Source organism: Phoca vitulina, unplaced genomic scaffold (genome assembly GCF_004348235.1).
Source record: "Phoca vitulina isolate PV1807 unplaced genomic scaffold, GSC_HSeal_1.0 scaffold41, whole genome shotgun sequence".
NCBI lineage: Eukaryota > Metazoa > Chordata > Mammalia > Carnivora > Phocidae > Phoca > Phoca vitulina.
Genome location: NW_022589744.1, coordinates 14,887,070 through 14,913,813, shown reverse-complemented (window position 1 = coordinate 14,913,813; position 26,744 = coordinate 14,887,070). Strand labels below are relative to the sequence as shown.

General features: G+C 60.0%; 2 protein-coding genes across 2 annotated transcripts; one reads left to right on the top strand and one right to left on the bottom strand.

Moving 5' to 3' along the window:
- Nucleotides 1-1,076: 1,076 nt before the first annotated feature.
- SLC26A11 (solute carrier family 26 member 11) lies at nt 1,077-18,860 on the bottom strand. Its single transcript, XM_032429807.1, has 17 exons — nt 18,772-18,860; nt 17,540-17,775; nt 16,831-17,023; nt 16,393-16,478; nt 14,012-14,091; nt 12,762-12,904; nt 11,295-11,470; nt 10,815-10,887; nt 8,912-8,962; nt 6,994-7,054; nt 5,410-5,465; nt 5,194-5,334; nt 4,033-4,160; nt 3,703-3,802; nt 3,136-3,269; nt 2,656-2,728; nt 1,077-1,909 (listed from the first exon to the last, which is right to left on the bottom strand). The coding sequence occupies exons 2-17, from the start codon at nt 17,771-17,773 to the stop codon at nt 1,818-1,820; spliced, it is 1,821 nt and encodes a 606-aa protein (XP_032285698.1). The 5' UTR covers nt 17,774-17,775; nt 18,772-18,860; the 3' UTR covers nt 1,077-1,817.
- A 118-nt stretch (nt 18,861-18,978) lies between these two features.
- Nucleotides 18,979-26,702, top strand: SGSH (N-sulfoglucosamine sulfohydrolase). Its single transcript, XM_032429871.1, has 8 exons — nt 18,979-19,088; nt 20,013-20,173; nt 21,578-21,683; nt 21,924-22,074; nt 22,396-22,552; nt 22,922-23,003; nt 23,695-23,898; nt 24,699-26,702. Exons 1-8 carry the CDS (start codon nt 18,992-18,994, stop codon nt 25,256-25,258), a joined length of 1,518 nt encoding a protein of 505 aa, XP_032285762.1. The 5' UTR covers nt 18,979-18,991; the 3' UTR covers nt 25,259-26,702.
- Nucleotides 26,703-26,744: the final 42 nt, after the last annotated feature.

Sequence of the window (26,744 nt, the reverse complement as noted above, 5' to 3'; positions counted from 1 at the left end):
CATTCCAGTCTTTTCTCTTTTTCTGAAATGAAGTTTTAATTATAACTTAATTATAAATTTAGTAAGTTCATAATTTAATAAATTATAAATTAATTTTAAACTTAACAAGTGTATAATTTAATTATGTTTTATAGTAATATAAATTAATTTTAAGCCATAATTTAATTTTTAACTATATACTAATGTATCGTTGAGAAATTAAACCACTCATAGATGGTTAAAATCAACCCAAGCAGTGTAACGTCAACATAATTCCTTTTATCAGTTTGATGTGTATCTTTCCAGGACTTTTTTTAAACTCGTACAGACATCGCCGCATCGTTCCGTGGGTGTGTTCACACAAATGTCTCTTAAGATGAGCATCGCTCTGCAACTTGCTCTTTTTCTTCAGACACCAGTGTGTAGAGATGCACAGCTCCACCCTGTTCCTTTAACTGCCGCACAGCATCCCAGCGCGTGTTGCGTGGCTAAGACATTCCTAAATGGAGACATTCAGCTTGCTTTCATTTTCTAAAATTGCTAATGAGGTTGTGCTAACCATCCTTGGATCTGCTTCCTGGCAGACACGCTCGGGCTTTGTTGGAGTGGATTCCGAGTCACAGGTGCGGCTCTGGGTGAAGATCCTAGAGCCCAGGTCCTAACAGAGCCAACAGATCCGCCTCCTCTGCGAATGGGAGGTCTCTTGGCTCAAGAAGGGGCGTGCTTGGCTTGGGGGCCAGGAACCACTGGATGGATGCTCCACGGGGCCCTGGGCAGGGGTGGCCCAGCGCACAGGGCTCCAGGACATGCTCGTTTGTGCAGAGAGAGAGCTGCTCGAGGTAAGGAAATGCAGATTCAGGGGTGGGGATTGGTCGGGGGGCCAGAACATGTCTTGGTGGGAATGCTGGGGAGCTCCACGGGGCCTACCCGCACACTGAGTTCTTTCTCGAAGAAGGCCCGGGAGCCCAACGTTCCTTGGCTGTGACGGCAGGGGTGGAAAGGTATACACACCTGGGACGAGAGAAGTCCACACGCAGAGTCTCGGGGAGTCCATTGTGACACAGACACAGAATAAAGCACGTTGCAGATGCTGCAAATCATGTATTCTCTATTTATTATCACAATGAGTCATTCACAGCAAGGACTGCATGAAAGTATGGGTCACAGAGCACCATGTATGCAATGACCCCATCCACACGCGGCTGGGGACACACACCCGCATGCTGACGTACAGACGGGGCGGGGGGGAGGGGGCCTGGACTGCCACCCAAGTGGATGGAAGAGAGGATTTCCTGTACGTTTTACAATAAGCATTTACGGTTTTTACAAAAACAGCAAAGCTCTTGCTTTTTTAATTTAAAAAACACTGACAAAATTATCTTTCACAGACACGTTAAGTCATTTCACACATCTCGGTTTCCTTCCCCACAGCAGGACAGACGCCGCCACCCAGACTGGAACCCTCCTCGGAGCTGCCCAACCCCACCGCCCCCCGTAGCCAGGAAGGGGCTGGGCTGTGAGGGCCCTTCCCCTGGACCAGGTGGAAATCCTGCCCCTTTCTTCTCACAGGTCTGTCGTTCTAGAAGGCTCTCTCCAAACTGTTCTTCAGAAAAAGGTTCCCGCACAGGGAACAGAAGGGAGGTGATTTTTCAGTCACCCCAAAGAAAGCCAAAGAGTCCCACCTGTGGATCTCGATGCATGCATGGCTTCCTTCCTCCTTCGGGGGTCACCAGCTCAGAGCCCTCGGGCCAAGGCGTTTATAGGGCAGCATCCAGCATCACAGCGTGGAGAACCTTCCGCAAGACTCCCCAGGCATCAGACGCCCATCAGCGCCCCCATCAGGCCTTCAGCAGGGCGATCTTGTGCTCCGGAACGGAGTCTTCGCTGACGTTGTAGGGCTGGGTCCCTGGTTCTTGCCTCAAGTATTTCTCTGCAAAAAATACGAGGCGTGCAAGCACAAAAGAGGTAAAGTGAGGAAGGGTCACGTCCCAGGATGGAGTGAAGAGCCGGCGCTTCAGAGTCCTGGTGCACAGGGAGTTGGGGTCCCCCCGGCCAGCACCCCCAGCCCGGGCAAGGTTCCGCCTAAGTCCCGGTCAGCGCCTCATCACTGTCCATGCCCGATGACCCTTCCTTAGTGCCGCGTGGTCCCCCAGCATGGCCAGGCCACGTCTCTTCCCTGTCTCCTGTGGGTCGGCATGTGAGCTGCTCCCAGCGACGACACCCCGTTAAGCCCAAGAAATCAGACACAGAGTCCTTCTGATCCCAGTTACGTGACATTCTAGAACAGGCAGAGCTGACCCATGAGGGAAGGAACCCGAACAGCGGCTACCCCTAGTGGGGGTCCTGAGAACGGACTGACGGCACTTTCTGGAATGATGGAAACGTTCCACATCGCCTCTGGCTATCCCCGCGCACGTGAGGCCTGTGCATCCACGGAGCGGACGCCGCACGTGAGTAAAACACCCCCTACAGCGACTCCCATCACAGGAGAGCCCTGACCGTGCCCTCCGCGTCGCCCACCGTGCCGCACCCGTGCTCCCCACGCTTACACTGGGGCGCCCGACCCCCTGACCCTCCTGGTGCTGAGTTTCGGTCCTGCGGTCCTGCCCCCCATCCCGCGGGCTGTGGGCGCGCTGCGCTGCCGTGGGTCTCTCCAATGGCTCGGCCTGCACCCACCTGCCTCTTCCAGGGTGGAGAAGTACTGGACACCCTTCAGGTCGGCGGACAGCAGGACACGGAGGACAGGAACCTGCGGGGCAGAGAAACTCTAATTCCAGGCAGGGTGCCCCTGCTGCAGCGCGCAGGCACGGGTGGGCTGGGGCAGGCCCCCCGGCCCAGCGCCACCGTGTGTCACGGCCTCCCCCAGTCTCCCGGCAGGGACAGCTTCACCTCCGCTCAGGCAAACGGAGAGAAGAAACTGCCCCTCGGCTATGCTAGAGAAGGGAGACTTTTAAAGTGATTATTCTCTGAGAGACACAAAAACGAGCTCTCTGCGAACAGAACAAAGGATGTAACAGGAGTGAGCTCTGGAGCCGGGGCGCCCAGCACCCTCGCATGTGACCTTGGGCAGGTCACGCAGCTTCTCCGGCCTCGGCGCCTGCGTCCTGCCCCAGGGAGGATAACAACACCGACTCACAGGCCGGTGACGACACCCACCTGCAGGCCGACGAAGGCGAGGGAGATGCCGTGCCTGTGGAAGTCCCCCACGAGCTCCTCGAGCCCCAGCACCACGGTGTAGTCAATGCTGCAGACGTGCGTACACTCCAGAACCGCGCAGCGCGGGGGGGATGCTGCGGAGACGGGGGCCAGCCGGTCACACGGGGCCCGGGCGGCGGCACGCAGCCCTGGCCAGAGGCCTGGGGCACGGTGAGGCCATCAGAGCTCCATCCCCCCGCAGGGAGGGGGCGGGCAGGGGCGGCAGGATCCCCGACGGCTGCAGAGAGCAGCAGTTTCCTTCAGAAGACGAACAGGCCCCCTTTTCTCCCCTAAATACCAACTCCCCAGAGAAAGGGATGGGTATTTAGGAACGGACATTGGGAACAGCCCCCCGTGCTGCATGCGGACACACACCACTCCAAGATACCCAACGTCCTGGACCCAGGAGTGGGCGAGCTCCCGAGAGCTGAGGACAGGGCCTTGGGGTCCTGAGGCAGCAGACTGGGGTGCGGAGTCAGCGGCAGGAGCTGGGGGTGACTGCAGCCCACCTCATCCTGGCCCACGTACCTTCCAGGGCCTGGGTGAGTAAGGCCTCCCGGAGGGCCTCCACCGCGGGGAAGTGCAGACCACTGGCTGGCTGCAGGACCAGCACCGGCCCCTCTGACACCTGGGGACAGGGGGACAGAGGAGGGGCAAGCCTGTATGTCCTGGAGGCACATCCGACCTGGCAGCTCGGCTAGGGTGGCCTGCCCAGGCAGGAGGCCCCCACCCAGACCGACAGAAGTGAGGGGAGCGCAGAGCTGACGAGCGGGCGCGTGAAGCGTACGGCACCTTCACCCCACCAGGCCCCCCAAGGCCAGCGGATCCCTCTTGCAGGGAGAATGGATAGGCTGGTACCTGCATCTTGGGTCTGGCCACGGAGTGCAGGAGAATCAGCACAGACACCAGGGTCCCGGCCAGGATGCCGTACTGGACCTCCCAGAAGCAGAGCAGGAACGTCAGGCAGAGGGGCAGCAAGTCCAGCCCTGGGAGAGAGCGGTCCAGCTGAGGGGCAGTCCCCCCTCGGTAAGCTTGGGGGGGACTTGGGGACTGTTCTGTCGGACACACTGGTCACCTCGGAAGTCTCCCATCTTCCCCCCAGCTGGGCTGGGCTTGGAGCTGGGAAAGGGGAGAAGAGAGCTGAGGGGGAAGAGGCGGAGGAGGAGAGAAGAAGAGAACAGCAATGCAGGGAGAGGGGAGGTGGGGAAGTGGAGAGGAGGAGGAGGAAGAAGAGTGTAGGAGGATGGGGAGGAGTGCAGGAGGAGAAGGGGGAGGAGGGAAGGGGAGGTGCAGAGGAACAGGGAGAGAAGTGGAGGAGAGAAGAGGATGGGGAGGAGTGCAGGAGGAGAAGGAGAGGAGTGGAGGGGAGGAGGAGGAAATGGAGGTGGAAAGGAGAAGTGAGAAAGGAGAACAGGGAGGAGTGTAGGAGAGGAGGGAGAGGAGTATAGGAGAGGAGGGGGAGGAGTGTAGGAGAGGAGGGGGAGGAGAAGAGGAAAAGAGGGCGGTAAGGGTGCAGGAGGAGGGAAAGGGGATAGACAGGAGGAGGGAGGGGAGAAGGGGGAGGGGAAGGGGTGGAGAGGAGGAGGGAGGGGAGGGGAGAGGGGAAGGGGGTGGAGAAGAGGAGGGGGAGGGGAAGGGGGTGGAGAGGAGGAGGAAGGGGAGGGGGGTGGAGAAGAGGAGGGGAAGGGGGTGGAGAAAAGGAGGGAGGGGAGGGGGGCGGGGAAGGGGGTGGAGAGAAGGAGGGAGGGGAAGAGGACGAGCAGCGGGGTACCCTGTGAGTTGCAGACTCGCTCAGCACTGCATGGAGCTGGTCTGGGCGCTCCTCGGCCAGAGGAGTTGAAGGAAGCCCTGACCCAGGACCCCCTCCCAGAACAAGGATAATGCCCAGCTCCAGCCCTACCACCTGGGTCCCGGAAGGCAGCGGGGGAAGAACCCAGGATGCGCGCACGCGTGTGCGAGAGAGAGAGAGAGAGAGAGAGAGAGAGAGAGAGAGAGAGAGAGACAGGCGAGGGCGCGTACTCTTCACGCGCCAGAGCGTCCCGAAGATCCTGGTGTCAAACAGCGGAGCCACCGCCGTGATGATGACGGCAGCCAGCGCCGACTTGGGGATGTAGTAGAACAGCGAGGTCAGGTAGTCCAGCGACAGCAGCACCAGAATTCCTGCGGGGAAATGGGGCACCTGTGACCTCCGGCCGCGCCCCCGCACGCGCCCCGGGCACAATGGGGGGTGCTCACCTGTCACCAGGCCCCCCGCTGGGGTGCACACCCCCGACTGGGCGTTCACAGCCGTCCTGCAAGGCGACAGACGCCGTTAGTGGCTGTGGGAGCCTGGAAGCGCAGGGGAGGCGGGTCTCCCGGGACAGGAGCGCCGAGGGGACATCGGGGCCCCGCGGACACTGGCACGTAAGGGGGAGACGCTGAGGAGCACCCTGACCTCAGACTTCCAGCCTCCAGCGGGGGAGGAAATAAATGTCCCCAGCCCGTGTCACGGCAGCTCGAGGAAACGCATCCACTCCCCGCTGCCATTAGAAAGGATGACCCTTGTGTTCACGGACAAGGAGAGACGCGGTGACACCTTCGAGTGGGGCGACATCCCGCTTATGACCCTGGCATCTCCCACACGCACACGCACACGCACATACACGCGTGCGCTCGTCAACGCAGAGAAACACCAGACTCTGACTGCAAGCTCCTGCCAGGGCAAACCTGGAAGTGAACTTGGCTGTTCTGCCTTTTCAACTTTCCTTTTTCCTTTTGTCTGTTTGGAAAACTGCATTCAGACCCGAATCTCTGCCGAAGAACTGGTCCTGGGCCCACGTTTCCCTCTGCCACCGTGAAGACCACAGAGGAACGGCCACCTGATTTCCGCGACAGTGAGGATTCTGCCTCGCACGCGCTCCCCACCACCCTGGCCGTGACCTGTGCCCGCCGGCACGTCCTCTGGAAATACGTCCGTCCGTCTGTACACGCCCACAGAAAGCCCAAGTCTCCCTTCGCTGCTGCGCAGTTAGGCAGGGACCTCCTTCCTTAAGGACGCACCATCACACACGAGGTGCCGTGCCGGACCTGGGGCAGAGACCCGGCGAGCCTGACGCACGGCTCGTCCAGCAGAAACAGCTGAGAAGTTACATCAAGGAAACCGAGCTTTTATTCCACGAGCGGCCCCTGGCACTGCTGTGCACACCCTCCGTGTAACCTCCAATAACTCTGACAAGGCCCCGCTGTGACTCCTATTTACAGGGGGAACACTGAGTATGCCCTGGAGCCCCTCGGATGCCGTGCTGTGGGCGTGTCGGGGAGGTCTGGTACTCAGACTGGGTGGGGCCAGCGGTTCCGGGTACTTGGGCCCCGCTAGCTGATGCCCCCTTGCCTCTTCTCAGCCCCAGGTCACCCTCTGTCCTGCCCCCTGCCTTGCGAGGCTGTGTGTGACCCACCCCCCTCTTCTCCAGGCAGAGTGCGGAGCTTCCTGCCCCCACTTCCTTTGGGAATGCACTCTGTCACGAGATGCAGGAGCACTGCCACATGCTGGGAACATTTTAGAAATACAGCTCGGGGCTATCAGAGAAAACCACATGAGATCATGGTGAAGGACAGCAGAGCAAGCCCCACTCCTGCCTCCCACGGACACCGCTGATCTAGGGATCTCTTCTGCCCCAGCTGCCGGCATGGGCAGACTTCTGCCCCAGAGAAGAACGAAGTGGCATCGAGACGTGGCCAAGGACCGGGCAGGCTCTTTGAGGTGGACGCGGACCGTCTGGCCTGGGCTGGGACTCCCCCCTGCCCCCTGAGGCACAGGGAAGGAAGGACATGGTCACTCACCGTCCAAAGCTGCCTGTGACCGGGTAGGAAGAGACGAGGGAGCCCAGCACGTTGGTCAGGCCTGGGGAGAAAGCGGAAGGAAGGGGTTTATCCAGGAGGGAGAGGGGTTTAAAACAGATGGGGGGTGGCAGGGGAAGGGAGGCCAGAAACCAGAAAGGAAACAGAAGATAGAAGGCCAGAGGAATCACCCAGGAGGGTCCTATGTCTATGTCCGTGTGTCTGTCTCCGGGAAGGAAGAACAAACCATGATCTCTGCCAAGTTCACTGACCCTCACTGTAACATAACTCTGGCCCCGGCCCTGCCCCGGTGAGCTAAATACACCTTTTCCCACGTGTAACAGGGAGAGGAACCCACCTCCCCAGGAGGGACCAAGGACACTTAAGACTGCCTGGCAGCCAGCTGCCCACCCGCCGTACCCGAGTTCCTTCAGACCCACACTTCTCTCATGAGAGGACCAGCTGGGACAGGAGGTCATGGCTAGTAAGTGTCCACCCCGTTACATTGACCCACCCACACCTGACAGAACCCTGCCAGCATCTGGCTTACCCTGGCACCTTCACAAACACCACAGTGGGGTCACAGGTCCAAGACCGGCTCGAGACAGCTCAGGGTGGGGCCCGCTCAGAGCCAGGCCCTCTCGGGTCCCACAGCCCAGCACATGCCGCGAGAGCAGGACAGACATCGGTGGACGTGGCAAAGGCCATGAATGGACCACACGTGGTCACCCTGACTCCTTACGATGGCCCCTCGAGACTCAGGTCAGGGGCCCTACTGCTTGAGGAGCGGGGATGTGTGGATCCCTCCCCGTGCGGTGTTCTGTAGGGTCGATGGAGGCCTCTTGCTACGTGGCTGCTGGAGCGCTGCCTGGCCTCTCTTACACCCCGGGTCAGCAGCCCCTGGGGTCCACGTGTCCACCTTAAGAACCTCAGCTTCGTGACTACTCCTTGCCCATCACTGCCGAGAAGCAGAGGAGTCCTATGCTATTTGCGGAAATGGAACGGAGAGGCTCCCAGGACTCCTACCCGGAACTGCTACTACTGAGTGTGGGGAAGGTCAGTCTACAGACTGCCTCTGCCTGGGGGCGAGCCAGGCCCGGCTAACTCCACCTCACCAGCCACCCAGGTGATGCCCGCCACCACGGGCTCAGAGAGGAGCCCCCCCAAAGCTCCTGTGACCCATCCTGGGGCCCCACGCCCTCTGCTGTTGGGAAAGCCAGTGGCTCGGGTCCAAACAGCTGCCGCAAGGTGAAGTGGTAACGGGGGAGGTTCCCGTGGACTCCGCTGGGAAGGCACCCGGGGCTGCTGCCCGCTCCGACCCATGCCCACCTCACCAGGGGCAGGAAGCAAAAACAGACAGGCCTGGTGTCCACAAAATTAAAAGCGGTCATGACAACTGAATTTAAGATTCATGTCACGTCCTCAGAACGAATCACCAGAGAGGTCAGACAAAACAAAACTGGGACGCCGGGCACAGATCCGTCCACAGTGGGCCCTCCCCAAGTCCTCACGGAGCCACCTGCCGGCCTGGAGGGAGGCCCCGGGGCGGGGGGCCAGGGCAGTCAAGGTCCCACTCGACCAGCAGGTCCCGCCTGGCCACGTTCCTCAGCAATCTGACCCCAGGTGGGACATTCCGGCGCTCCCTGACACGGCACAAGGCTACGGGCCTCGGGGCCGGGTACGGAGCCAGCGCTTAACAAGCCTCGGTCAGCACGGGCGCCACAGCTCAGCGGCCTGCTCCCAGGGATTACACCGAACCGTCTGCAGGCGTAAGGATGACTCCACACAAGGCTTTCAAAGGGCCCAACTCAGGGCCACCTCTGCTCCCTGAAGCTCACCGCGACCATCCCTACGACCTGCGCAGCTCAGGCGAGCCGCACAGAAGCATCTCGGCCTCAGAGAGCCACCGCGGGGGGCTTACCAATGGCCAGCAGCTCCTGGTTGGCATCGATGCGGTAATTATTTTGAGAAGCTAAAGAGAAAGGACAATGAAAACACCGTCACTGGACATACGACGCCACTAAGAAAATATTCATGAACCGAGAACGCAGATTATAAACCTCTGCCCACAGCACCGTCTCCTTGTCGTAAATACGGCACGTGAACACGTATAAAACACATGTGCATACGCGAGCATACACGTCTGTGTCGCTGTGTCACACGAAAAGCAGACAGACGTGAACCGTAGATAAGCGGGGGAGCGGTGGACGTCGCAAGCGATTCGCTCCTTTCTACGTTTCGGCACTTTGGACGTTTCCTACCACAAACACACGCTGCTTCTGTGAGAAGCGGAGAAAGTCTGAAACTAAACCCTGACTACAAGTGCCGAGGACCAGAGGTCCCAGCCGGGGCCGTGCAGACAGAGGGGCCGGCAAGCTTGCAGCGGGGACACAGGGCGGGTGAACGTTTCTGGGAAGGGCCGGCTGGGAACACTGCAGGCGCTGCGGGCCACGGCCTGTCGCGACGAGTCGGCGCCTGTCGTAGTTGGAAGTGGCCGTGGGGACCTGAAAACACGTGAGCAAGACCGTGTTCCACGAACACCTCTTTATATAAACACTGCGATGCAAATTCCACACGCTTTTCGTGTGTCACAAAATCCTCATCTTTGGAAATTTTTTCGAACGTTTAAAAACGTAAAAGCCACTCTTACTCTTGGGTCGCGGGCTGTGGTTCTCCAACCCTGGTTTCGGAGAATGACAAGCTTACGAGTTAGGACGGGACATCAAGTGATTTCAGAAGAAGACAGTTTTAAAGTCACAAGAGGCATAAACGCTGTAAGAGGCAGACTCCAAAATACGCCCAAAGCTCCCCACCCGGAAAAAGATCATCAGAAAAACAGAAGCTGCACGAGGAAGGCTTGATCGGAACGTGCAGCGGGACCCGGAGCAGCTGGTGGTTAGCAGGGATGGGCCCTCGGAATGCGCATCAGGCACGAGTCTCCTTGGCAGGACGGGGTGGTCGGGATGCTGCCACAACCAGATCCGGTCCATGTAGGTACGGCAACGTGCATGCCCTTTATTGGGTTTCACCTTTAGAATCGACCTGTACCCCAGTGCGACAAGAGCGTAACCATCGTAGAACGAAAGGAAAATGCCATCCACGTGCACAACACAAAGCCGGACGCCCCGCGGACCCAAGGGAGTGGACACTCGAGGGATGGAGCAGCCTCAGCTCTGACGGAGGAATCCGAGTTCTGGGCGAACAAATAGGCACTTAACTGGATTACTGCGTCCCGGCCGCCTTGGGGGCGGGGAGAGCACAGGCCAGGGGTGCTCAGCCAGCTGGAAAGAGCGCATTGCTAAATTTTTAGGAATTTTGGGGACCTGTCATTAAATACGGCCATTATTACCTATTAGGTAAAACCTTTCAATGACATAAATTACATCAAAACTAAAGACAGACCTAAAACGTATCCCTTCCTGACCTACTACGTTTCACTACGACCCACGAAGTTATTTAACCGCGCGTGTCCGGCGGGTGGACGCCGCGGCATCTCACCCCGAGATGCGATCGATCAAACTCCGCGAGCCCCTGGGAGGCAGCCCGCGGGAGGGCACGATTACGCCACGAGGCGAAGGCGTTGAAACGCAGGGCCTTCTCCTTCCGGACAGCAGGCTGGCACACGTTACCAGCCACCACTACATGGGGGTTTTTGTCATAAATCCACTTTCACTACACGTTTTTTTGTTAAAAACACAAGCATGTGTTACTTGGATAAAAACTTAAGCTGTTAAAAACCAAAGCAGATAAGAGCAAGCGAGAGAGCAGGCAAGCAAGGCCGGCTCCGGGACACCACGAGGAGGCCCCGACGGCGGGCATCTTACCGAAGGACTTGGCCACCGCGATGCTCTCCAGGAGACCCACCAGGGGCACTACGGCCAGCCCAGCACCCATGTCCTGAGAGAGGAGAGAAGGACAGTGAGCGGGCCTCTGGGGAAGGCGAGGAGGGGCCGGCCAGGCAGTGACCCACCAAGGCTGGCACGCGCTCTTCCGCGTCTGACCGGATGCTGTGCTTCAGCTGCAGGGCCGGGAGCTCAGACGCGGGGCCGTACGCAGAGCAGAGCACAGGACACATCCCTGCTCTGCCAGTGTCCACTGTGCAACTAAACGTGGTGTCCTTTGAGGTCGGGCCCAGACCCTTCTGTGCCTGTCCCTGCACCCAGAGGCCCTCGGTCCCGAGGACTCAGCGGTCCTAGCCGGGCTCAGAGCTCCTTGTTACGAAGCAGATGCATGAGAGGCACGGAACCAGGCCCAGAGGCCACCTCAGCCCCACCTGGCAGGCCTGGCTCCCCGTCTCCACTCACCTGTACCATCTCGGTGAAGGAAACTGTCCCATTGGCCGTGGTCACTGAGAAGGGCGGAATCCGGACTGGAGGGAGCCCCTCGGTGGTCTTCCCCGTTAGAACGAAAGGCTGGTATCCGGTCACCTCGAAGGAGTATGCGACCAGGGCGGCAAAGGAGACGACCAGGGCGTTGCGGGCTAGGACAGAAGGCAGACCTCTTGGTGAAATCTGGCTCCTCTGGGTAACTGGGGCAGTAAATACACCCGGGGAAGCAGGACACCCACCCCCAGCCACCACCCCCATCACTGCAGCCTGGGAAATAGCACACACACCAGCGACCGAGAGGCAGGCATGAGCACATGACGCCACAGCAAACGTGAGATGGCGGGACAGGCCCACAGTGACACACACGTCGTCTACTGGTCACCTCGGGTCCCGCCTCTCGGCTCTTGCCTGAGCTGTGCTGCCCTCTTTCCTATTTTTTTTTTAAGATTTTACTTATGGGGCGCCTGGGTGGCTCAGTTGTTAAGCGTCTGCCTTCAGCTCAGGTCATGATCCCAGGGTCCTGGGATCGAGCCCCGAGCCCCGAGGGCTCCCTGCTCTCTCTACGAGACTGCTTCTCCCTCTGCCCCTGCTTGTGCTCGTGCTCTCTCTGACAAATAAAATCTTAAAAAATATTTTATTTACTTATTTGAGAGAGGAAGAGAATGAGCAGGGGGGAGGGGCAGGAGAGGGAGAGAGAATCCCAAGTAGACTCCCCACTGAGTGCGGAACCCAACACACGGCTCGATCCCACCTGATCAGGACCTGAACCAAAACCAAGAGTCAGACGCGTAACGGACTGAGCCCCCCAGGTGCCCCTGTGTGGCTTCTTAAATGGGGGTGATATCTCTTCCCAGAATATGAGCCCCATCACCGACCCAGCTCTCAAAAGGCCACATCACTCTTATCACGGATGTTGTCGTCAGGACTACAACTATTTTAGCTGTTTACAACCTTCCAGGGCGCAGGAAAGGCCCAGGGCCCTGCTACCCATTTGTGTGATGGGAAACCCAGGCTCAGAGCTGCGCGGCTCAAACAGAAGCACGTGATCCATGTGATTTCTCCCTCGGGGACCAGCCAGGGCTTCCCAGCCTCACACCATTGACATTCTGGACCAGATCTTCCTTCGCCATCGGCTGTGCACTGCAGGTGTTCGGGGGCCTCCCTGGCCTCTCCCCACCAGGTGCCCATGACAGCCCCACCCAGTAGTCTCGACCAGAAATGACTCCAGACATTGCCAAGTGTCCCTGGGGGTGGAAATCGCCTGTGCTTGAGAACTCCTGCTACTAAACGCCGTTCTGCACCCTGGCCGTGGATCAGAGCCTGCTGGCAAGTTTCAATATCCAGTGCCCAGGTCACGCCCAGCCCAGCGACAGGAGAATCTCGCGGGGTGCACCCCGGTGTGCAGAATGGCTGTGGCCCGTCCTCGGCCGGAGCACCGCTCACCTGTGGTGGCAGTCCAAACCAGCCCGTGGCTGAGCCGCACGCCCGGGGGCATCTCGGGGTGCACGGGGGGTACGTGGTCCCGCATCAGCTTCAGCACCAGCAGCAGCACCATGCACACCAGCCCCAGCACGGCATCGCCCACCCTGCGGACAGACACCGGTCACGCCCAGGCCAGCCCGGGGCGGACACCTCTGCCCCTCCATCGCCCCTTCTGCCAGAGAGCCTCTCTCTCGACTGCTCTGCTCGCTTCTTCCCAAGACACATGCATCCCTGTTCTCCTTCAAGACTTGATTCAGCACTCAGCGACCACGCAGGCCTGGGAGTCGAGGCCCAGATCACAACGGCGGTAGGGCTACGGCTCACATTTACAGCCACGTAGCTCTGTGGCTTCGGGTGCCTCATCCGTTCCAGAAGGTTCACTTCTCACAGCCTCTGAGGCTCTCTGACCCGTCAGTCTCCAATTCCCCTGCCCCCCCCATGAGGACCCCCCCCCCCCCCCACCAGGCTGCACGTCCTGGGCCAGGGAGCCCCTGGCTCGGATGGATTCAGCCCCGGGAAGCTTCACAGCTGATCAGAAGCGGAGGAGAAGACAGCCGGTCACAGGTGTCCCACCCCCTCCCCCCAGCAGCTCCCTCCAGATCACTGCATCCTTTTGTTCCTCCAGCCAAGGAGAGGTCCTGGCTTCCAGCTGCGCTCCTCTAGAAGCATCTCCTGTCTGCCCTCTGGGAGAGGCCCTTCATCTGAAGGAGCCCCAGAAGCGGCGGTCTGGCTCTCATCCTCTCTCCCTGCACGTTCTGTTTGCACCTGCCTCCCCCGTGCCCTGTGTTCTCCTCACTGAACTACAAACCTTCAGAGAGACCGCTACTCTTCCTCTGCTTGCGGCCCTCCCACTCCTACCACCCACAGAGGCTGTGAGCAGGGGCACGCTGACCGGCTCTCAGGCCCCGGGGCAGAGCTTCTCAAACTTCAGGGTGCACACCCACTCCCTGGGGCTGCTGCTGAACCCCAATCGATGCAGCAGGGCTGGGCAGGGCTGAGGGTCTGCGTTTCTAACCCGCTCCCCTGTGGTGCTGCTCTGGGACCCTGTTTGGGCGGCCAGGCCCCAGGGGACTGGAGTACATGCCACCTGGGGGGGGGGGGGGGGGGGGGGGAAAGGGCCGGGGGGGGGGGGGGGGGCGCAGCGGGAAATGGGGCGGGGCCTTGGAGAGGGGCTCCGGAACCAAGAGCGGGACCACACAGCCGGCAGGTACCTGGTCTCTCCGACCTTGCGGAAGGTCTGATACACTTGCAGGAGAAACTGTCTCGGGATATCTTGCAGTCCCAGGAGGTTCTGTCCAAACAGAGACTGGATTAGACAACCTTCCCCCACAACATCTCAGCACATCTCGGCCCCCTTCCTTGGGGGCACATCTAGAGGCTCTCCGGAGACCATCTGCCCATTCCCAAAGCCCCCAGGGGCAGGAGAGCAGAATTATCCTCGGGAGAAGAGGCATTTCATGTTTGTGGTCAAAGACATCTCTTGGTGAGTAATTCTCCTTTGTGAGAAAAATCAGTCTGGGTGATCTCAAAGCAGCCATGCCCTGGTCAAGGGTCCAAGGTCACTGCCTGCCTGCCCTGTGGGCCCCACGGCCCTTGACACACCCTGCCCTCATTCAGTGCGGGCCCTGCCCCCCTTTGCCATTGGCCAGAGGCCCACCTGCCGGGCACTGCCCCCAGCAGAAGGAAAATGAGTGGAGCTGTGGGCAGAACCACCAGGGGCTCTGAGGGCCTCCAGGGAAGGACCGCTGCGGGGGCGCAGGCAGGCAGGATCCTTGGAGGGGAGAAGAGGCTCTCCTCTGTGTTTTAGTTCTTTATCCCACTTGACACCGAGTGGGGAGTGTTAGTGGGGTGGTTGAGGTGCAGACCAAGGATCCCAAAACCCATGCACACAGCCCCGAACGGGGACAGACACCGGTGTGGAAACACAGAATTCTGGGACCCAGGGGGCTCCTGCCAGGGCCGGTCAGGAGAACCCCCCACTCCTGACCCCAACCCTGGCCTAGGGCTCTCAGATGGCTGTCATGACTCAATCGAGGTGTTAAAGATTTAGGGAACCTAGCATTGCCAAGCACGAGTACATAAAGAAGCTATCTTCTGTGTGTTACAACTGCATAAAAGAACATTCCTGACACCAAAAAGGAAAGATATTGTTTCCAGAATAAAGGATGGACCATCCCACGAAACAGCACTTGCTGAGCTTACCATGACATATGTGTGTATAGCATACACAAACCGTGTCCACCCACACCTAACAAATTCCCGCCTCTCTACGTGCAGATGATGATGAGCCTGCCTCCCGGAGGCATCAGGACAATCCGAGACAAGGGAGGGTTTAACCCAGCATCCGGCACACAGTAGGAATGCAGAAAGGGTCTGCTCCTTTCCTCTCGCTCACACCCCCCCGTCCCTGACTCTCAGTCCACCTCCCTCAGGAAGGCTCTCCCGGGCCAGCCCGGAGCAGAGCCTGGCCACGGGAACCATGCCTTAGAGAGGAGCGGTGCTGACGGCAGGCCCTGAGACGGGGGTGGGCCCTCAGGCTGCTGTACAATCTGGCTCAGCTCCGTTCTGCACACCCAGCTGAGCACTCACCTCCTTTCATACAAAGCTCGGGGCTGGGTGGCCACAGCCGCAAGCAAAACCATACCTGCCCTTCGGGAACCTAACACCCAATCAGAATAAATGATGTCCTCGGCACACTGATGATGATCGCTTCTAATATTTTTTACAGATTTTTTTAAAGGTTTTATTTACTTGTTTATTCAGAGAAAGAAAAAGTGCAAGCGGGGGAGGAGCAAAAGGAGAGAAAGAGATAATCTCAAGCAGACTCCACGCTAAGGATGGAGCCCCACAGGGGGCTCAATCCCAGGACCCTGAGATCACAATCTGAGCCGAAATCAAGAGTCGGATGCTTAACTGACTGAGCCACCCAGGAGCCCCTCTGTTCAGTATTTTTCAAATGCCTTGCCTCTTTATATTTCTGTTTAAAACATCATCTGTAAGAGAGATGCCTGGGTGGCCGTTGGTTAAGCATCTGACTTCGGCTCAGATCGTGATCCCGGGGTCCTGGGATTGAGCCCCGCATCGGGCTCCCTGCTCAGCGGGAGTCTGCCTCTCTCTCTCCCCCAGCCCCTCCCCCTACTTGTGCGTGTGCTCCCTCTCTCAAATAAATAAATGAAATCTTAAAGAAAAAATCCTGAACAGAAACTGGGGGAAAAAAACATTAAAATAAAATCACCTAGCTAAACAAGCATGGAGGAATAATTTGCTCTTCAACACGTTAATGGTATGCTGACGGCCTAAGAGGCCGAGGGAAGGCAGCAGAACGGAATCGCCTGGTGAGGTGGACCAAGCATGCTGGCCCCAAAGCTCCAACAGGGGTGGGGCTGCTGTTACCAGTCACCCCAGTTACCTGTCGTACGGTCCCACCATCACCCAGCATCTCCCCCGAGGGCTCCCGGAATTGATGGAGACCCACTCGAGCACCTTGTGCTCTGAGCTCTGGAAGAGCAAAACATGAACTGGCCCACACGTAGGGAAGCCAGCCTCGGTCCTACTACCCAGGAGGGGCCTGGCCGCCAACTAGCGTGCCTACCTTGATCTGCCCGAAGCCGATGGTGATGGTGGCAGCGGATGTGAAACCCTTGATGATGGGGCAGGAGATGAAGTCCAGCAGAAAGCCTGGCCAGCCAAGAGGGAATACTGAGCTGGGACCACCAGTCCCAGAGAACGTGGGTGGATATGGGCTGGGAGAGGTGGTCTGGGGGGACTGGGGCTAAGCACTGTTGGACCACACACCCTGTCTGGACAGGTTTGGACAGCGGGGAAGGGAGGGTAGGGTCTGAGGCCCTGGACACTTCCCCAAGTGTCTTGGCCTCTAAGCAGAATAGCGGAGGGCTGAGGAGAACCCCCCCACCTTCACACACGCACAGGAACAGCCCTTTAGAGGCAAAGATGGAAAGGCTGAGGGCCAGGGCATCCCCAGGAGGCAGGTGCCTGGGTACCCCCTGGCAGGAAGGCCCGACAGTCTTACCCAAGCGCAGGAAGCCCATGGCTAACTGGATGCAGCCAGACAGGAAGGCCAGCAGCACAGCATAGGCAGGCTCGTGGAAAGTGTAGAAGGAGACCAGGAGGGACATGATGGCCGTTGGGCCCAGCGTCACATCCCGGGAGGTGCCCAAGAAGAAATACACGAAGCATCCCGTGAAGGCAGAGTAGAGGCCATACTGGTGGGGAGACAGCACTGAGCATCAACGAGGTGCACGGGGGCCCACAGAGTCCCGGGGGGAGATGTCTGAGCACAGGATCTGTGGGGGCCGCTGTGACTATGGGCACAGCAGCACACACAGGGCAAAGCGCTCACCCCGTTAGCCATGGTGCGGACCCACGGCGATTAGGGGCCTCTTTTCTACCGTACCCCACTTGGGTGCCAGCAGGGACGCAAAGGCCTGGATGCTTGTCTCAGTCTGTGAGTCTAAGAAAGTGTCCTTGAGCCCATGGTGAGTCATCCTGCTGGCCCCCTCGGACAACCCAGAACTAGCTCAGTGCCTCGCGGGTTACGGGGGCGTGCATCTGCCCCAAGACAGTCACGTGCTATAGACAGTACACCAAGACCTCTGGGGCCCCACGGGGCTGGAGTTCTGGCGCACCGCTTGTCTGGAGGGGGGGTGAGGCATTCCTACTCTGCTTCTGGGCAGTTGCTGAGGCTGGGGTGGGGGTGGCGGCCGGGGCAGCCATCTCACCTGGGGCGGGAGTCCAGCCACCTCAGCATAGGCCAGCGCCTGGGGAATGACTGTGAGCCCAACCGAGAGTCCAGCGATGAAGTCCATCTTCAGCCACTGCAGGGAGTAGTCCGGCAGCCAAGCCAGGATGGGCAGCCGCCTCTGCACGGCCGCAGGGGAGCAGCAGTGGGTCTGGGGGGCCATACTGGCACCCGGGGGCCTGGCTTGACCCAACGCCTTCACAGAAGACGGCATGCCTGGGGTGGGCATGGGGGCCACAAGACCAGCAGTCAGGGTCTGGGCTTGGGAGAATGCAGCAATAGGGCGGGGTCTAGGGCCCTCAGGAGAGGCACATCTGTCTCCCCCAGGGGGTCTAAGCCAGATGTTCTGAAAAGAAGCCAAACCTGTGCAGAACGGGCCTCAAGAAAAGGTAATCCCCCACCCTGGCCCCTGCTCGCTGCTCTCGCTGAACCCCAGCTGCCCCAACCAGCGGCCTCCTTTCCACGGACACTTGCCAGGAAGAATACGGTATACGATTTCTCAATGAGAAACTTAACACACTAATGAAACACTATATTTCTCCTCCCGAAAAATTGTATTTCTTCTCTTTCGCTCCCCGAGGAATTTAGCGGGGAGCAGTGCGAGAAGTAGCAGGATCCACGGGGGCACCCTCGTCCGGCTGGGGGCGTGTGCGCGGGGGCGGGGGGGAGACTGCAGCCATGAGCACCCCAGGCTTTCCAAGTGCGTAGCACGGCGGACTCCACCCACTGCGGCGCTGGCGGCTGGGGGTCTCCCACCCTGAGGCCGCGCCGTACCCCACCCCCCACCTGTGGCTTTCCCGTCCCTACAGCAGCGCCCAGAGACTCTAGCGGGCTCTGGGAGAGCGTCCGAGGCCATTAATTCAGGACGCGCAGCATCCTCTAGGGTCCTGGCGCCCCCCGCGCGCAGAGCCGGCCGCATACCACCCCTCACCCCCCAACCGGCTCTGGACACACCCCGCCTCCCACCCCCGAGGACGCCTGCCCCGGACCCTGCGGTCTAGGGGGACCCCACGCCAGCTGACCAGTCCAGCAAGGCCGAGGGCGGCGGGGACCTGGTGGGGACGCGGTGGAGACACAGTGGGGAAGGGTCCCCGCGGGAGGAGCCCGCACCCTCGAGCCCCGCGCCACCCCCGGCGACCCCGGCCCGTCCCCCGAAGCTCGCCCACTCCGCCCCGGGCCGCAGGCCCCGCTCCCCGCCCGCCGTGGACTCACCGGGCGCCGCAGCTTGGGGTCTCCGGGTGTCGCCGCAGCGGGGTCCGCAGAAACCTCAAAGGGAGCGGGAGGGAGGAGAGAGAGGGGCGGGGCCTGGAGCGCACGTGATCACCCGGGGGCGGGACCTGGGCGCGCGTGACCACCGGGGGGCGGGGCCAGCGAACGCGTGACCGCGGGCGGGGCGGGGCGGGGCGGGGCGGGGCGGGGCTGAGCCGCCGCCATGCGCCGCCGAGGGCCGACCTGCTGGGTGCTGCTGCTGGCCCTGGTCCTCTGCCGCTTGCACCGGGCGCGCCCCCGGAACGTGCTGCTGATCCTCGGTGAGTGCGCCCCAGCCAGCGAGCCCCGCAGCCCTTCGCGTCTGCGCTTCCCGCTGCCCCAGACCCTTCGTGGTCGGCTTCTTGGAGAGGGAGGCAGGGGCGGCCTCACCCACCGCGGGTCGGCCAGCTTTCAGCACCCGAGTCCTGCCCCCGGCTCTGACCCCCCACCCCTACCCGTGCCCAGATCAGCCAGGGCGCCCAGCTCGGGAAGCTGGGCGGTTTTCCAGAACGCAGTGTTGTACAGTCCCTAGAGGGGATGCTGGAAGAGGGGCTGATGCCCAAGTCCCCAGAGACGTGGCTGCGTCCCCGGGACGCCCCGCTCTCCTCTCCTCCCCAGCGGTGTAACCCTGTAAGTTTGCCCTTGCGTTTTCAAACCCGGGAGCCCTGCGGCTCAGATCTCCTTCTGGCAGAAAAGCACAGCCCACCCTGCCCTCTCCCCTAACCCCAGCCCTTCCCGGAAATCACAAGTTCCTCTAGTGCCCAGCTGTTCACGAGACTTGGTGACCAGGGCTCCAGCTGTCATAAGACAACCCTATTCTTTCCTCTTTTGAGGTCTGGCGTTGTGCCAGACGCGCTCTCTGATTAACTTTGTGGTCTCCAACCAGGCCTTGCAGCTGATTGTAGCATAAAACAGTTCTCCCCTAAGGGCTCCCATCAGCATCTCCTTGCTGGGGACACAGGTGCAGAAACCGCATCCTCATGCAGCGTCTGCCGAGCTCGGGACTGCCCAATCGTGCCCACTTGCTAACAGGGCCACCTGAGTATCATGCCCTCTGGGTGTCATGACCCCCGGGTATCAGTCCCAGGCAGGTGTCAGGCCGCCTAGATGTCATGCCCGCTTGGGTCATGCCCATCTGGGTATCCCACTTGCGTGGACCTCACTGGCCCAGGCCACCACGGCCTCAGTGTCTCTGCCTTCCTCAGCGGATGACGGAGGCTTTGAGAGTGGTACCTACAACAACAGTGCCATCAGCACCCCTCACCTGGACGCCTTGGCCCGCCGCAGCCTGATCTTCCGCAATGCCTTCACTTCCGTCAGCAGTTGCTCTCCCAGCCGGGCCAGTCTGCTCACTGGCCTGCCCCAGGTGAGGGCCGCAGGGGTGCAGGAGGAGGGCGCGGGAGAGGGAGAGCCCCTCCCTGACCTCTCCTGGGATGTGCTCACCTTCTCTTCCCCACCACCTGCCCACCATGAGCCCTGGCTCCACTGCTCTGTGTGACTGTGAGCAAAGCACTATTTGTGCACCTCGATCTTCTTACCTGTTAAATGGGGTCATGGTAATACCTCGTTCATGGAATCATTATGGGGTTGGCCAAGCTCGGGGTTTATACGTAAAGCACACGGGAAGGTGTCTGACACGCACTTGCTCAGCGTTAACTCGTGTTACGATATCGTCCAGGAGCTTGAGTGCAGGTAAGAGGTGCCCTGTGAAGCACTTCCTCCGTGTTTGCTCTGCTAGGATACGCAGAGCGTAGAACTTACCCTTTCAATCGTTCACAGATGTGCAGCTCAGTGGCATCAGGTCCATTCACACTGTTGTGCAGCCATGCGTCCATCCGTCCACCTCTAGAACTTCTTCATCTTCCCAAACGGAAGCACTGTGCCCGTTAACACTGCTCCCCGCTCCCCTCCCCTGGCCCCTGGCAACTGCTCATCGCCTCTCTGTCTCTCTGAACTTGGTTACTCTAGGGGAGTCCTACAGTGTGTGTCCTTTTGTGACTGCCTCATCGCACTGAGCAGAGTGCCCCTCAGGTCCCCACACACTGTAGCACAGAACAGCCTTCCTTCTCGTGGCTGAAAGGGCTGATGAGCGTCCCGTCCTGTGGGTATGGCCCGTTTTGTTTACCCGTCCATCTGTCCGTGGACACTTAGGTTGCTCCTACCCGTGATTGTGATGAGTAGTGTTGCTATGAACGTGGGGACGCAGGTACTTACTTTGGACCTGTTGCCTCGTGACATCCTCTGACGGTGAGCCGCTGTGCCCTATGCGTCCCCATCCGAGAGACCGAGGCGCACATGGAAAAGGAAGCTGTGGCCTGTGCCCCCCCCTACCCCCCCGGAAGGCTCCTTGGGCAGCCGTGGGCCGCAGGAGTGAGGACAGGGCTGCCCCATCGCACCTTACGTCTTTTTGTAGTCTGACTTTGTGATGAGTCAACTATTTTCTTTTTTTGCACTGTAAAAGATCCAGTTAATAGAGGTTTGCTGCCCTTTTTCCCACCATGGTACGTACTCATGACAAAAAAGTTGGGAAGTACAGGTAGACGAGAAGAAAATAAAAACCACTCCTAATTACGGGTACGTTTTCCCAGTCTGTCGTGTTTCCTGCTGGTGTCCCATGAACGGGGTGGGGCCCAGGAGAGGTGGTGAGACTCTCCCAGGATGCTGGCCGCCGGGGTCTCCAGGGGGGCCCAGGAAGGGCCGGGTTGAGGAGCCGTGGGGAGAGTGGGAGCAGGCAGGGCGGGATCCCGCCTCACGGGCGTCTCTGCCGCAGCATCAGAACGGGATGTACGGCCTACACCAGGACGTCCACCACTTCAACTCCTTCGATGAGGTGCGGAGCCTGCCAAGGCTGCTTGGCCAAGCCGGCATTCGCACAGGTGAGCGGCTTCGTGCCCTGGTGGGGTGAGGCCTGGTCCTGAGCCACCCTCCGCCCATGTCACGTGCTCTGAGCACCCAAGGTCCGGGGCCTTCTCCCTGGGCCCTGGGTCCGTGAGAACAAGGGCCTGGGCTGATCTCATAGCGGCCACGCCAGGGCCGTGGGGTGTGGGGGCGGGGAAGGGAAAGGAGGACAGTGGGATAGCTCCGGGACTCTGGCAGGCCCATGTCCCCACCTCCAGGCATCATTGGGAAGAAGCATGTGGGGCCCGAGACGGTGTACCCGTTTGAATTTGCGTACACGGAGGAGAATGGCTCCATCCTCCAGGTGGGGCGGAACATCACCAGAATTAAGCTGCTGGTCCGGAAGTTCCTGCAGACTCGGGATGACAGGTGTGAGGAGGCCCCTGTCCCCTCCCTCCCACGGCCAGACCTCTGGGCAGTTAACCTGTGATGCACATCCCAGAGTCTTTAGTGGGGATTCTTGGAGGCCCCAGGTGGAGGAGGGGGGGGGAAGGTTCCAGAAACTCAAGTTAAAAGGAGAGGAGACACGGGGAACCTGAGACGGAGGATCCCAGGGAGACTTTCAGTTCTAGAGGAGTGAGCGACGCTGAGGGGTGTTCCCTCCTAAAGAACAGGGCTCCCCAGAGTAGAAAGCCAGGTGGCATGTACACCAGCTGACCTCAGGACTTAAGCCCCTCCCTCCCTGGGCAGGCCCTTCTTCCTCTACGTCGCCTTCCACGACCCCCACCGCTGTGGGCACTCCCAGCCCCAGTACGGGACCTTCTGTGAGAAGTTTGGCAATGGGGAGAGCGGCATGGGGCGGATCCCAGACTGGACCCCGCAGACCTACGACCCACAGGACGTGCTGGTAGGAGCCCCTCGCCATGTTTCCAAGATGCTCGCTTACCCTTCCTCCTCCACCTCGTAAATCAGAGGACTTGGCTGCCCTGGCCCCGGGTGTGTGACTTCACCATGTTTAAGAGGAGACTCTGTGACTCAATGGATCTGGGTTCCCGTCCACGGGGCCAGCAAAGAGAGGCGTCAAGATGTGGAGTGACGTGTCCAGAAGCAGGGACGTTCTGGGCTCAACCGTTCACTGGTGGAGGGTGATCTCAGGCCCTGGAAGGAAGGCTGACTCCTCCATCTCCTACCCCAATTCAAGGACTGGCCACCCCTTCCCCCTGGCTTGTCTGCCCGTGTGTTCTAGCCCTGACTTTGTACCCGCGTGCCCCTCTAGGTGCCTTACTTCATCCCTGACACTCCCACAGCCCGAGCAGACCTGGCTGCTCAGTACACCACCATCGGCCGCATGGACCAAGGTGGGTTCAAGGAGCCTGGATCATGGGGTATGCCCCAGCGTGGGCCCCCATCCCAGACCAGAGCTCCAAAGTCACAGTGTTGGCGGGGCCGTGTCCCCCCTGCAGGCCCTAGGGGACAGGACAGTCTTCCTGCCTCTTCCAGCGTCTGGTGGCCCCAGGTGTTCCTTGCTCCTGGTTGCATCCCTCACCTCTCTGCCCCTGTCCTCACACAGCCTGTTGGGTGTCTTCTCAGTGTCTCTTCTATAAGGACACTTGTCATGGGATTTAGGGTCCACCTGGGCACTTCGGGACAATCTCCTTGAGATCCTTGACGATTGCATTCGCAAAGACCCCTTCTCCAAATGGGAGAACAGCTATTAGGTGGTGACCTGGGGAGGGGACAGGCGTAGAGGGAGTCCTGTCTTCCAGCCACCGCCCATACTGCCCAGTTAACCCTGCGGGACAGGCATGAGATTCTGGAAAACAAAACAAAAACCAGCGTCTGCAGGTAGCAGCTGCACGGGGTGACGTGGACGTGCTGAGGGATGGCCGACATCCCTGGCCTACTGCTGGATGGGGTGCTGGGTGGGAGGGAGGGGCGGCAGGGGCGCAGGGTCCAGCAGCCCAATGAAGAAACGTGTGAGCGCACGCACGTTCCCGCCCTTGCGCCCCCGGCCGTGGCTGAGCTCTGTTGTCCCCTCTGCACCCCCAGGGGTCGGACTCGTGCTCCAGGAGCTGCGCGGAGCAGGTGCCCTGAATGACACCCTGGTGATCTTCACATCCGACAACGGGATCCCCTTCCCCAGCGGCAGGACCAACCTGTACTGGCCGGGCACGGCCGAACCCTTGTTGGTGTCGTCCCCAGAGCACACGAGACGCTGGGGCCGGGTCAGCGAGGCCTACGTGAGCCTCTTAGGTACGGCCCTGCAGCTCACACGGGCAGGGGCGGGGGAGGTGGAACGAGCAGCACCACCACGTCCAGGCAGTGCTCTGCGCCCGCTGCCTTACGTGGTGCCCACACCACCTGAGCAAGGAAGGGACGGCCACACCCTTCTACAAATGCAGCAGTGAGGATCAGAGAGGTAAGTTGCCCAAGGTCCCACAGTTCGTAAGCGCCGAGCTAGGATTCTAGCCTGGGTCTCGCGGTCTTTGAGACTGCTGCCCTCCCCACTGGCCCGCTGGTGGGCGCTGGTGGGCGCTGGCCTCGGCTGGAGCGCTTGTTAACGCCCACCCGGCAGGCCCCACCCCCAGAGCGTCGGGTGAAGTAGATCTGGGGTGGGGCCCGAGAAGTAGCATTTGTGACAAGCTCCCAGGTGATACTCATGCTGCAGGCCCCTGTTTTGAGGGTTCAGGGCAGCAGGGCCCATGCAGCTTGGGGCCCACATCTCCCTTTGGCCCCAAAGCACAAGTCGGGGAGCACTGTGGCCACAGCATAGGGCAGGGATAGCTGTGCCCCCTCCGTGGGGGCTTCCTTACTGATCCGAAGGATTCTGGTAGGATCCTGAATATCACCAAGTTGGGGCCCTTTTGTTAAACCATTAAAGGCATCGTGTGCTAGAGGGCTGAGACAACCTTGACATGTGGGGGGCCCACAGCGGCTCCTCCCTGTTGGTGACCCGGTGTGCGAGGTGGCCCACCAGCGTTCCAGAGTGGCTTGGAGTCAGAGTGGCTTGGTGGCTGGAGGGCCGCCGTGCTGAGACACCACCTCCTTTCCAGATCTCACGCCCACCATCTTGGACTGGTTCTCCATCCCTTACCCGAGCTATGCCATCTTTGGCTCAAAGACTGTCCGGCTCACGGGCCGGTCCCTCCTGCCGGTGTTGGAGGCAGAGCCCCTCTGGAGCACCGTCTTTGGCAGCCAGAGTCACCACGAGGTCACCATGGCCTACCCCATGCGCTCCGTGCACCACCAGGCCTTCCGCCTCGTGCACAACCTCAATTTCAAGATGCCCTTTCCCATCGACCAGGACTTCTACGTGTCGCCCACCTTCCAGGACCTCCTGAACCGCACTGTGGCCGGCCGCCCCACCGGCTGGTATAAGGATCTCCACCATTACTACTACCGGGAGCGTTGGGAGCTGTACGACAGGAGCCAGGACCCCCACGAGACCCGGAACCTGGCTGCCGACCCCCAGTATGCGCAGGTTCTTGAACTGCTGCAGACCGAGCTGGCCAAGTGGCAGTGGGAGACCCATGACCCCTGGGTGTGTGCTCCCGATGGCGTCCTGGAGGAGAGGCTCTCCCCCCAGTGCCGGCCACTCCACAATGAGCTGTGAGCATCCCTGGGGCACGTGCATGGCCTCCCCAGACCGGGTCCCCACGCGGCCCATCTGATGAGGGCTCTCCCCGATGCTGGTGTCATTCTGCCACCGCCTGGAGGGGAGAGCAGGGCGTGTGTCCCGGTCCTTCACCCCTCTGTGGTAGGGGACACTGCTGTCCTTGTGTCTGAGCCCTATAAGCGTAGACATTCCAGGGGATCCTGGAACAGGGTGGGTCCGCCAGTCCGTGACAGGTGAGGATGGTCTGGGCAAGGAGGTCTCGTGTCCTGGGTCAGGCTGGGGACCTGCAGAGAGAAGGGGCTGGGACCTGGGGCTTGAGATCCTCTTCATTCTTTGGAGCCCCCAGATGTTCCCACTTCCAGGTACCACATGGGTGGCGGGAGGGTTCAGACTACACTCTATGTAGGGACACGGTGTCTGCCTTTTATCAACCTCTGGTCTTGAAAAAATCTGTGAACACGCCTGGGGCTTGTTTTGCTCTGCCCCACGGTCAAGTTCCTGACCCTGGCTGGGTTTCCACTAGGCCGCTGATTCATGGCAGGCTCCCCACGTGCCGAGCTTCATTCTGTGGTCTATAGAGGCAAGCTCGTCCTTTTTGAATGTCCGAGGGGGAAGAGCCCGTCCTCTGGCTTGGGTTAGTTCTGTCCGGTTGGACTCCAGGGCTGTGGCACGGATGTCGCTCGCAGATGCTCCACACCTGCCCGGCGCCCACCTGCTGGGAAAGCGGAAGGTCTCCCTGGAAAGCCCAGAACATGGGGGCTTTTTCCCTTGAGTGGTGGGCTCCCGCTCTCCCCTGCCCTCCCCCACCAACGCCATCCTGGGGGCGTGGAGGAAGAGCCACAGTCTAGGACACTGTAAAAGCCTTTTATTTTAGTAAAACATGCAGAAGGTCATTTTCTGGCTTGTTTATGAGCACGCCGGCCTGAATTCTAGAACAACTTCCTGAGGCACTCGGGTCCAGGCGAGTAAGATCACTGCTGCCAAAATGATATTCAGTCCCCACAGTAGGGGGCAAAGCCAGGTGCTGGGGGCCGGGGGCTCGGCCCAACCGTGCCCATGTGTCTCCTGAGCCCTGGAGGTGGAGGAAAGGTGCTTTGCCCTGGAGAAGGGGCTGAGTGGGCTGCCCGGTAAAGGGGGCAGATCTCGGGCTCAGGAGGAGCCCGGCCGGTGTGCAAGGGTGTCTGTGGGAGGCTTCTCCGGGACACCCCCGTGGGTCCCTGAACCAGGTATGGTGGCCACCAGGCAGAAACCCACGAAAATACTGTTTCCTTTGCTGGGAAACCATATTTCCCAGTTTGTACACACGACTTTCCAAACTTGAGTCACTGAAGCAGGTATCAGCCATCAGAAGCTGGGAAAGCCAGGTTACCTTACTTACAAGGGGGTCTGTTCCTCTGCTCTGGGCGGGGATGGCAGTGACTTTGGGGGGCACCAGGGCTACCAGCCCGCTGCCTCGGTGGCTTTGGAACAAGCCCTTTGGCAC